This window comes from Oxyura jamaicensis, chromosome 11 (assembly GCF_011077185.1).
Source record: "Oxyura jamaicensis isolate SHBP4307 breed ruddy duck chromosome 11, BPBGC_Ojam_1.0, whole genome shotgun sequence".
Taxonomy (NCBI): Eukaryota; Metazoa; Chordata; class Aves; order Anseriformes; family Anatidae; genus Oxyura; species Oxyura jamaicensis.
In genome coordinates, this window is record NC_048903.1 from 16,597,667 (window position 1) to 16,609,257 (window position 11,591).

Consider the following 11,591-nt stretch of genomic DNA (forward strand, 5'->3'; position numbering starts at 1 on the left):
GTTAAATGTCATTGTTTAACAAACTGCCCTCGATGGCAGGCCAGCAGCCACCCATTCCCATTTTCCCTGCCACCTGAACACGTCTGAATGTCAGTGAGCTGTAGGTACCCTCTGAGTAACAGGTAAATACCCAGGTGTGCCCTAAAGCAGGGAAAGTCTTTTTTGGCTTTCTGTTGAAAGAGGAGGGTGGCCCAGCACTGACACTTGTGATGAAGTGTGACACTGACCAGGCTGCCCTACAAAGCAAACAACCTCATCCCCTCGTCCAGGTGATCATTTTTCTCACTGCCCATCAAAACCAAGTCCCCTGAAACTTCACCCAAAGTTTTTAGGCAGGGCATTCCAACAGTTCCTGCAAAGAAAGCATTGCTCTTTTTCTTTTTTTTTTTTTTTAACCCTCTGGAGAAATGTATTTTAAGCATATGAAACATACAGTGCTTAGTTTTTTCCTAAAGCCAGTGCTTCACTCCTACATCATGTCCATTCCCGCTGCTGTCAATCATTACCCAGCCGGCACATTATTCAGAAGGTGGAGCTGTCAGGCAGAAGGAATAAAAGGTAAGGAAAACCAGAAGGCTCCTGCTCCTTGCAGATGCCAAGGGTAAGTGAGATTATGTCAAACCTTTAAACGGAGTCCCCTCTCTCGCCCCACCCCCTGGCCCTGCTCCTATATAATCGGGCTGCAGCGAGCAGCACCTGCTTTGCCCTGTGGAGGTGAGGTGGGCTGCTTGTGCCTGCTTCTCGCCTGGGCGATGGATGCTCTTGCTGCTAACCCTGTGGGATGGCTCTACGTGGGTGTCACTGTGATTTCTGGGGCCGCCGTGCTCCGTATGGCCAAGAGGAGCCCGGTGGAGAAAGGCAGTGTGCTGCTCTGGAGCCTGCTGCCCACCTCACTGGGGCTGCTGTGCGGGACTGTGCTGGGGGCTTGTGGGGGGCTGCTGATGTTCTGCGGTGTGTGCCTTGTCTCCTCTGCATACCTGGGTGGCACGGTGCCACTGCCCGTGGGTGACAAAGCTGTGCTCGTCACAGGTAAGGCGCTGCGGGAAGCGAAGACCGGGCTTTTCTCAGAGGTGTGTTGGAAAACTTTGTGTTCTTGGGTCAGGAATCTATGAAACGTGTGCTCCCAGGGGCTTGCTTTTTTCTTTTATTGATTTATTTGCTTTTCCAGAAATGTATTTTTTTTTAATTTTTTTTTTTCCTTTCCCTGGTGAAGAAGTGCTCTGAAATTAAGTAGAAAAGCATGTTAATAGATGCCATTTTTTTAAGTGTCTCATTTAATCTTTACAAGTAGCTTTTTAGATATGCTTGTGAAAATAGCTGGTTGAAAAAAAAATAAGCACAAGAATACTTATCATAGTATAATTTTTTAGGAGAGGCATTAGTTTCTGGAAGCCCTCAGCATACTACACTCATACATTACTTCTGTTTACTTGAATTTACTGCAATAGGTACTGGCGTACAGTTATCTTTTGATGTGCGCATTTACATAGTACACGCTGTGTATATCATGCCTATATTTCAAGACACCAGGTTGGTGCCATCTCTTTGAAACGAGGTATGAAATTGTTTGGGAGTGAGTAATTTTTCTCTCTGGAAATGAAAGTTCAGAGCTAATGAATTAATTCTCTGTATTAACATCCTGACCTACTCAAAACCCACTTTTGGTTTGCAGGGATGGCATTTTTGTACTTCTATGGCTTTCCTCCTGCTTCTTCTGAAACTTTAAATGTTGCTGTGTTAATCAGACCTTTGAATTGGAGTGCCTACCTACTAGTTCTTGCACTAACTTTTTCTTTTTTCTGTTGTTTTATTTTCTATTTTCCTCTCTGAAAAGCTGAGTTAAATTGCTTTGGATTATATAGCTATTTATTGCAGCATCTCATTCTGCTTTATGGAAATGATTCAAATCTCCCTAGCAGGCATTGCTATGGGGATTAAACACAAAACTTAAGGGAGGAGAAGATGATCAGCAAGCTCTCCCCTCACAGTCAGCAGGGTTTTTCTGTGCAGGTGGCCAGGATGAAGACAGGCATCACACATGGGAAGGGAGAGCCTCTGTGCCTCTCCACCAGGCAGGCACTGTGCTCACACTTAAAAAAGGCAGGAGGATGCCCGAGTGCAAGCCTGCTCTTCAGTGGTTCTTTGGGAGAACACCAACCCCCCAAATAAGCTCTTCTTCCGGAGCTTAGTTGTTCCGGAGAACTGGAGTTAGGGCAATACCGGGGAGAGAAGAACACTGAGTTACATTGCAGCAAGGGAATGTTTTCTTTGTACCTGTGCTGCAACTGTCCTGAAGAAATGCAAGTTTGGACACCTCTGGCAGCTGACACATCTGAAGAGGCTCTTCTCAATCTTTCTTTGATTCCAGGCTGGTATGCAATCTATCAAACCCTCTATCAATTGAAATGAAGGTTTTACTCAACACATTTCTCTGCTAAATTGCTTTGTCTGCAGTCCTCATCCTCTTACTGACAGCAAGGTGTGTGTGTGGCAGAATGCACACAGGTGCAGGGTGCCTTTCCATCAATTTTGTTGTCATTTTTCTCCAATTTAGAGAAGTCCTGAGGCAGGCATTTCATGGGAATGGTGACTTCCCCTCCTCTGCCCCCCGTTTCAGCCCTGCACGGTAGAGGAGTGCTGCCGTGTTTGGAGTAGCTGCCACATATCTATCACTTGTGAGATGGCTGCCTATGGCCAGGAGATGGAGCGACCTCTGTGCTCATCTGTCTGGGCTTTGTCAAACATTGTTCTGATCCTCTTTGGATGGCCCTTGTGCAGCTGCTGCTACACATTATTTATTTTTAATTCATCGGAGCACCACAACTAGGGAAAACTCCCCAACTGTCAAACTGCTTTGTTGCGTCAGTAACTGGGGGGGTGTGAGCAGTCATAAACATTTCATCAACAACTTTCAATTGATCCTCTTGATGGGAGTGAGTGCTTCGTTTTCCTCAGACATGGTCCTGACCATGTAGGTGCATTATGTGGCTTGATGGGCTTGGCAGCCAGCATCTCTAAAAACAAAAATGTCATGAAGATGCAGAGTAGCAGGGACTATAAAATTCCTGTTTTGGTTATTCTGTGTTCAGTGGGACAAACTCCTCCAGTTAACTTGGTCTTTCCATTCCTGGTGTGTGACTTGGTGTCTCTGACGCTTGGTGCTGAGTTGCCAAAGGATTCTCAACAGTGACTTGGTTGCAGTCCGTACTGATTTGCCTTTCTTCAATAAATCTTGGAATGGTTCCCAAATGGTCATTTTATATGTGGGGAGGAAATCTAATTCTTCTGTACAGGGCACCTAACTAAGGCTGAAAGAAGCTTGTGCTGTTTGAACTTTGAGTTGAAAGGTAGTTTCTCTGGGCATCAATAACAGGTCTGGAACTCAAATCAGGTTTGATTTTGATAAAAGCTGGGGAGGAACCCAGGTACAAATAAACATCGATTTTCTCTCCTTCTCAGGGCTGCTACACCTGTCCCTGGTTCTTAAGTGCTCTGCCACTCTCTCAGTTAAAGCTGTGTTGTAGGGCTTTTTCTTATAGAATGTCTGTGTACTTACTGGGAAGCACAAAAGGGGAAGGATTTGATCCAGAAATCTGCTTCTCACTAGAAGGGGAAGAAAGACACCCCACCCCCATGCCCAGAAATCCATCATGTCTTTAGGATCTCTGCAGGCCTCCTCATGTTTTCTAGGGAATTCCAAGAATGTAGGATTGTTCATCTCTTCTCTTCCAGGCCACAGCTGTAAGAAGTGAGGTGTGATGTATACTGCGGTCTGGTGCATCTTCAACAAACTGTAGATTTCAAAAATGCCTCCAAGCAATTTTTTTTTAAAAGAAGGGATTAAACAGAGCATGAGTAATTTGTTTCAACATCTTGCACTTATTGATTGATGCGTTTAGTACATATTTCTCTCAAGTCACCTGGAATTAATTTTTTCGTCTATCGGGACTAAAGTCCCAGATAGAAGACAAAACCTGTAAGTAAAGATCTATCATGAAGATGAGTCTCTTTGGCAATCAAATTCTATTGACTAAGGATTTTGGGTGCAGGAGCTGGCCTTCAAATAATAACTATAATATCCTCTACATGTGCTAGAATCATAAATTAACCCTTTACCTTTCTGGTAAGCTTACATAGGGAGTCTTGTGGCCCTTCCACAAATTATTATTATTATTATTATTTTTTTTTTAAAAAAAAGGCTGACAAAAGTCCCAGACCTTTGTCCCACAGTCAGATTTCCACCCATGCTGCAGATGAGTTTGGAAGCTGAGCATATATGCAAGAAATGGCTATTACAGGAGGTAGCCAAACGCTGGCATAATTCCACAGATATTGCACGTCAACACACAGGAGCTCTTTTGCAGCAGAGGGAGGGTGCAGTGCAGTACTGTGGGACGTGCTGTTACATCTCCTCTTCCTGATGTGAAAATCTCATCCATTCCTTAACCTCTTCATTTCCCTCCTGATCTTGTAACCTGCAAAACTGCTGCAGCAGTGTCCCTATAAATTCCCTTCCTGTCTTCAGTCCTATGTCACTTCACTGGGAGTCAGTAGGAAGCTGAATGAGATGCTTCCTCCGTTGGTAAGAAACTTCTCTGCAGATGAGCAGAATGGAAAATATAGTTACAAAATACATTAGGAAACCCTTAAAAACTTCTTAAGATAGTAGCAGCAAAATGTCATCTCAAAGGTAACATGAAAACCTGTGAATCAATATTTTGTTAAATATTTATCACTCTTCCCTGGTGGGAGAATTTGGGTGATCATGATCATGGTTGTTGCTGTGTATTTGCTTTAGTGGTGCTTCATGTATTTGGCAGTTCATTGGTTTATAGGTAAAGATAAAAGTTTCCAAGATAAAGTCTGGGAGTAAGTCTGATGCAAGTGAATTTCTGTCAATTCCAATGCCCTATAATTGCTTTGTCCAGCTGAGATTTCACATTAAGATTTTTTTTTTCTCTAGATACTTTTATTATCAGTCTTCAGCCTGAATGTTTGTATTAAACCAGTCTGTGGTTTTATTTCTTCTGTATGCATGGAGTAAGTCTTAAGATCTCTCAGTGGGAGCATGAGCTGATGCCCTCAGCTCTGAGCAGAGGAGGTCTGCCAGCTTTTGTTAAACATGCAAAGGACCAGTTCCTCACATCTATGAATCACAACCTTCCTTCCTACTCATATATTTCAGTGACTTCCTTTCATCCCCTTTTTGGTTACATTTGCGTGCATTTCCAATCCCTCTGTTTTAATGGTGATGATGGTCTGGGACAGACTGACTTTTCACGTGTCTCTTTGATTCTTTCAGGAAGTGACACTGGGATTGGACACGCGCTGGCTAAGTACCTGGATAACTTAGGTTTCGTTGTGTTTGCTGGGGTTTTGAATAAGGATGGCCCTGGAGCTGAGGACCTGAGGCGGACGTGTTCTCAGAGGCTCTCTCTCCTGCAGCTGGATATAACCAATCCCACCCAAGTCAAGGAAGCCTATTTACAAGTTTTGGAGAAGGTGCAAAATACAGGTACAGCTTTTGTGCCAATATATGGGGGTACTAACGTACCTGTTTACAAGACCTCTCTTATCTGTTGGCCCCGTTCTGTCTTGTGTATGTCTGTGGGAAGCCAGGGAATTTGCTTTGATGGCTTCTGCTGTTGTTGTAGACACAGGAAAAACAGTGATGGCTGGTTGGGGAGGTACTGTGTATCTATAGCTACGGATCGTCTCTGCTTTGATCTCGGGGCACCATCTAGCTCATCACTTTAACCTTAATGGAGCTGGTATCCTACTGTTATAGCAGCCACGTGCTTTCTTCTCTTCGCAGGGCTCTGGGGACTTGTGAACAATGCGGGCATCCTGGGCTTCCCTGCTGATGGTGAGCTGCTCCCCATGAGCACGTACAGGCAGTGCATGGAGGTGAACTTTTTTGGGGCCGTGCAGGTGTCCAAGACCTTCTTACCATTACTTCGGAAGTCTCAGGGGAGGCTGGTTAACATGTCCAGTATGGCAGGTGAGCTGAGCTAAAGTGCCAGGTAAGTTTCTGGTGCAATGGGAAAAGCAATCAACCTTCTTGGCGTAAATGCTGAGGAAGGTGTGATCAATCTTGTCTGTAAATATGCCTGGGGAGTTAGGATCTAGCCAATAAGTGTAGGTTTTGCTTGGGAGGCTGTTTCCAGGAAATCAGGAGGCTGTTTCCAGGAAATCAGGGATAGCTCTGATTTTTCCAGACAGATAGGTGGTTTAAAAAAAAACAAAAAACCAACACAGTTTTGTGTAGAACACATTCCAGCAGAAATTTGCACACACCTCAGTTTGCGTATCACCGAACCATACTGTGGAGATGTCTGAATACCATCTGATTTGTGTAAAACCAGGTATTCTTCCATTTGGGTTGGTTACAGCTGAGGCTCAATTCAACTATTCCCCCCTCCCAATACATTGAGTTAAAATTGGACTGTAAATGTGTTTTGTGTAAGTTCATGATATTTGCCATTTGTAAGCAGAGACCATTTGTAACTGTTAATAACAAGTATTAGAAGCTTCATTTGGGCAGCAAAGAATGTGTATTTATATTTCTTTAAAATATTTTGGTAATCTTATTAAAAATAATTTATCCTAACATGTTTTTAGGATTATCACTTTGCTAAGAAGTGATTTTATTAGTTAAAATATTAACAGTGTGTAATAGGCTTTTCAGTTTTACCCTATAAATTGGATCCTGTATTTACTAAATATGTACGCCTTCATGTCCTATTCTAGGAGGTCAGCTGAGAAACTGAGATGTAGGAAGAGAAGTAATAACAGTATCTGTTAGCGAACAGCTGAGGAGCAAAAATGCTCCTTTGAAAATGAGACCTACTAGAAGCAGGATGTTGTGATGCTGGAAGTTTTTTTTTTTTTTTTTTTTTTTTGAAAGACCTCTTTCTTAAAGAATTACTATGTCATCTGCTTTCCAGATTTCTCTTCCCTGTCTGCTTGGACCCTCTTTTCTGTGCAGGTGGTGTCCACTTGAATCCTGCTGTATGGCCAAGGTGGCTTGTAATTGTTAATTTGTGCTCATGGCTTATGTTGAGGATGTAGTCTCAGCCTAGTTTTGACACTGCCATCTTCCGTATTTAGGTCCCAGGAAGGCTTTTGTATGTGTACACCTGTGTTTATGGTTCGCTGCCAATACTTAAAAAAATAAATAAAAAATCAGGACTGACTTATGAGAGAGACCATTCTGGTACTGCTCTGCCCACCAGCCCTGGCAAGCATAGACAGAGGACAGACCTCTGTTTTCTTTGAGCACCCAAGTGAAGCTTGCATTTTTAGGTGTTTTGAGGCAGATGTCTTAATTCTTGGTGTGAGTCCCCAAGCTGTCTTGCAGGGATAAACAGAGCTTCTCTGTGCTAAATAATTTACTATTACAGGAGCTGGTAATGACATTGCTTAAACTATAGATGTTCACACAGATGTTCTGAATTGAGTAAATAGCTTCCCCTTAATGTGGGGTCTGAGGGTCCTTTGGTAAAACTTTACCAGAAAAGTTGGAGGTCTTGCTGCGCTGAGCCTACTCCTGACAGTGTAGAGCTAATTTAACTGGACAGGAGGTTAGTCTGACCTCAGAGGGAAAGCTTATGTGGTTCAATTGGCTCAAACCAATTGAAACTCAAACTTCTTCAGATGCATGCAGAAGAAAAATTAACATATGATTGGCCTGACATCTTCAAAGGAAAGATCTTGTGTGTGAAGCTCCTGTGGTACATGGGTTGCTGCAGTACAAAACCCAACAAATGGCACCAGTGACTTATCAGAAAATTCCCCTGTATTGAAATGTTTTCTTTCAAGTTTCATGTACATTAAGATGAAAGTGTTATTTTGAAATGGGAACTTTGTAATTTGCAGCAGTTTTTACCCTTGGATGCAATACACTTCATGCTTTCTGCCATAGAAACTATCTTACAAGGTTTTACTAATCATAACTGCTATAAGCAAGTGCTAATTTACAACTCACACTTTTTTAACCTCTAGGAAGAAATGATTCCCTCACTGACTTGTCTCTAACCTCAGTGAGAGCCACATAATTCTGGTTGTGCTTTAATCTTCTATCTAAATCACAAAAATAAAGGCTTGAGAAGACAGACATTGAGCTTTATCATGTTTATATTGCTCCTGCAGGAGGCATTCCGCTACCGAGGTATGCTGCGTATGGTGCATCCAAGGCAGCTCTGTCCATGTTTTCTGGAGTAATGAGGCAGGAGCTTTCCAAATGGGGAATCAAGGTTGCTGCCATCCACCCATCAGGCTTCAGAACAGGTTGGTGTTTGACACTTCGGATGGTTTATGCTTTGTCTCTTTTCCTGAATTCCAGAATCCTCAAACAGAGCCTTGAATGATTCTCAAACTCTTCCATTCCGCATGTTGACTATGGAAATTAAGATTATTTTTTTTTAATTGAATATTGCTCCCCTCCTGGTCACTTACTTGCTCTTGACGTTACTCTACATAATTCCTGAGATTTCCTCTGCTCCCTCCCCTGCTCCCCTCCTGCTTCTTACTCTTCCAAATCCTCCTCTTCCTGTTGCTCTGAACATTTTCTGTAGAGCCTGTCCATATTAGACCCATTTTCTGTCGCACCCACTGCCTGTGCCCACCCAGTAGCCAGGTGGGTGTCACACAGGTCCCTGTTCTGTGGATGTGCCTGGCAGTAACGTGAGGACAACAAAGTCCCAGTGCTGCCTACTTGAAGTCCTGGTTATTTCAGAGACAAGTCCTATGTCAGTGAAAAGCAAAATAGATGCCTTTTCCATAAAACTTCTCTCCCCTGAATGCTTCCTCACCTGGTTCCTGCAGGGCCGTGATGAAAACCTGTGTGTGTGTGTGTTTTCTTAATCAAGCCCCGTACAAGCCTCATCCTTCATGAAACTGCTTGTTGAAATATCAGTGTCTCTCATGAGAAGGGCATTTGACCAATCCAAGTTAACCTTGTTTTAGCTTGTCCACTTCTTTCGTTTGTTAATGACATGTATTAACAAATACTGGTTAGAAATACCCATGAAATGAGTGATCACAGAATGGAAAGGGAGGGGAAAAAAGATACTGAAGCCTTTTTGAGTAGAGTTGGTAACAGAACCCCATGCTCTTTGTCTAATTTGTGCTTCATTATTTTTCTTTTCTTGGTAAGAGCAGTTGTAACTAACCAGGAGCTTTGTATGTTCTTCATTCCAGTTTAGAACAACTGAATCTGGGCTTGGTGGTGGGAACAGCTTATCAGCTACTACTTGTGGATTAATTTCACTTAACCTCAAACTCACTTGCTATCCCATGCCGTTGCTCCTGCAGGTATACAAGGCACATCCGAGCTGTGGGTCAAGCAAGAAAAGGAGCTGGTGGAGCACCTCCCAGAAGACGTGAGGCAGGACTATGGTGAGGACTACCTGCTGGGGCTGAAGAGCTACCTCCCGCAGATACCCGCATACTGCGATGCTGACCTCTCGCCGGTGCTGAGCTCCATCCTGCATGCCTTGCTGGCCAGGCGGCCCCACGGCTTGTACACCCCCGGCAGAGGGGCTTACGTGCTCCTCTGCATCTTCTGCTACTTTCCTCTCTGGTTATATGACTTTTTCATCAGTAAGTTGATGAGCATTGAGTCTGTCCCAAGGGCACTGAGAACACTGGAGGCTGAAAAAAAGAATCTCTAAGGTATCCATCAGCATTTATCATGCTTGATGAGATAAATGGGGGAAAAACTCTATTTTAAGACACTGTTATTTATTGTACTGTCTTTGGTAAATTGAATCTGTGCTGCCCTGTGAGTGGAGGGAAATCTTTGTGTTAAGAATAGTGCTCAGGAAAAGTGGTAAATAAACAGAAATTGGAAATTATTCCCAGCCATGGCCTATTTGGAGGAGCTGCGATGTTTCCCTGATGTCCTGGTATCCTGCCTTCACTGTGAGATCTCATGAGGTTATATAGTTCCTGTCTGCTTCTAAAGGCACTACTGACACATGGACAGATGTCTAACCTGTGTTTTTCTAAGTATATCTTTAAATCCACAACCTTCTTAAACATTAGAAAAAGCTGCATATTCCTATCATTTATAAAAGTTTAATGTGAATAATTCTTAATGTAGCTTCAGCCCAATACTTTTTTTTTCCCCTGGTTCTATTCCTTTTGAACCTGAGAAACGATCGATCCTGTTTTTAACCCCAACTTTTGTGAAGTATAATTGTCTGATGTATCCTCTTTGTACCAATCACCATAAATTTGCTGGGGAAAAATGAACGAAGACTGATCTTCACCAAGCAGCCAACCATTTCCTTCCTACAGTATTATAAAAAACGATAGTTTATCAGCTGCTAATCTGATATCATTGTCTTGATCATTCTGTGTTTTGTCTTGTATATGCTTGTACGTTATTTGTAATCACTAGTAAACTGATCTCACTGCTGCTTTTTGTACAATTCTTTTTTCAGTTTTGAGCTTATGAAGAATTCCAGTATGGAAATCCCCCTGTCCTGTATATTCTGTTATTGTTTTTGCAGCTGAAGCTTTGTGGGTTTGTCAGTCTCTATTAGCTTCTGACACCCTTTAAGGAAAGCGATGCTAGGAATGTTTTTCACCCAGAAAGCCTGAGACTATTTCAGTTTCCCTGCCCATTTCTTCCTTTATTTACTTCACAAAACTTTTTGTCAGCAAAATTGCATAATAAAATATTTAAATAAAAAATATTTAGAAGCTGGATTGTTCTGACTATTGTTCTGATTTTGACACTTTGCCCTTTTGGGGACGAGCACTACAGCCAGCAAGGCTGCTTGCCTCCCTTCTGGGGCTGATCCTGTTCCTGCAGGAGAGCAGCGAAGGAGGATGGCAGTGCAGGGCATCTTCTCTGGGGAAGAGGAGACAGCACAGCAGTCAGTGCCACTTTTTAGGGTGGAAAGCAATCCTAAATGGTTTCAAGAAGGCTTGTTGTGAGCTGGAAGGGTGTGGAGGTGTGGGGCATTGGGTGTGGAGAGCCCTCCAGGGCTGCTCACAGCATGCAGGGAGGCAGCCTCTGTGGTCTGGCTACCTTCAGGTGGGGGAACTACTGCCTCACAGATTGTCTTGATTGTGGATGGAGGTGGTTGTTTTTCACTTAATATCCAGCTTAGGTGTAACTTAGGTGGGCTGGAATTTTGCCCTTAGGTGCTAACAAGCATTATACAACCTGAATTCCTCTTAGCAGCCAGTTTGCTGTTTTATGTGGCAATCTTCACAACAATCTTTAATCACTGCTATGTTCTTTGGCAGTGGTTATAAAATGTAAAGTTTTCTCCCTTTCACTTCCTTAATAGGAATATTATCTTGTACATTGTAAACATGTTAAACTAGGCATTTATGTGGAAGATTTGTTTATTTTTAAAAATTATTTTAACTTTTCTTTCCCATGAAACTTACATTCTAAATAGCCATTTTACACCTCTTCACTTAACTGCAAAGATACTTTAGCAAATCTCAATTACAGTATCAAAGATTTTTCCTTTTTTCATTTCTATAGGGATCCTACTTTGTGTTTTAAAGACAATTCTGTTGTAATATGTTATTGAATTATGCATCATTTAATGGGTTATAGTATTAGA

At 42.6% G+C, this 11,591-nt stretch overlaps 1 protein-coding gene across 2 annotated transcripts; it reads left to right on the forward strand.

Moving 5' to 3' along the window:
- The first annotated feature begins 461 nt into the window (after nt 1-461).
- On the forward strand, nt 462-10,710 carry HSD17B2 (hydroxysteroid 17-beta dehydrogenase 2). 2 transcript variants are annotated; one of them, XM_035337056.1, is made up of 5 exons: nt 462-558; nt 5,303-5,515; nt 5,816-6,001; nt 8,152-8,289; nt 9,316-10,710. In XM_035337056.1, the coding sequence occupies exons 1-5, from the start codon at nt 477-479 to the stop codon at nt 9,672-9,674; spliced, it is 978 nt and encodes a 325-aa protein (XP_035192947.1). In that variant the 5' UTR covers nt 462-476; the 3' UTR covers nt 9,675-10,710. The 2 variants fall into 2 exon arrangements, with proteins under 2 accessions (XP_035192947.1, XP_035192946.1); XM_035337055.1 differs by lacking the exon at nt 462-558 and adding an exon at nt 705-1,029.
- Nucleotides 10,711-11,591: the final 881 nt, after the last annotated feature.

What these genes read in the sequence shown, in the direction of transcription:
- HSD17B2 (XM_035337055.1), top strand. Translation starts at nt 753, where the DNA reads ATGGATGCTCTTGCTGCTAACCCTGTGGGATGGCTCTACGTGGGTGTC. An exon ending in GGAGAAGGTGCAAAATACAG is followed by an intron (nt 5,516 to 5,815) that starts GTACAGCTTTTG and finishes TTCTCTTCGCAG; the next exon opens with GGCTCTGGGGACTTGTGAAC. An exon ending in TAACATGTCCAGTATGGCAG is followed by an intron (nt 6,002 to 8,151) that starts GTGAGCTGAGCT and finishes TTGCTCCTGCAG; the next exon opens with GAGGCATTCCGCTACCGAGG.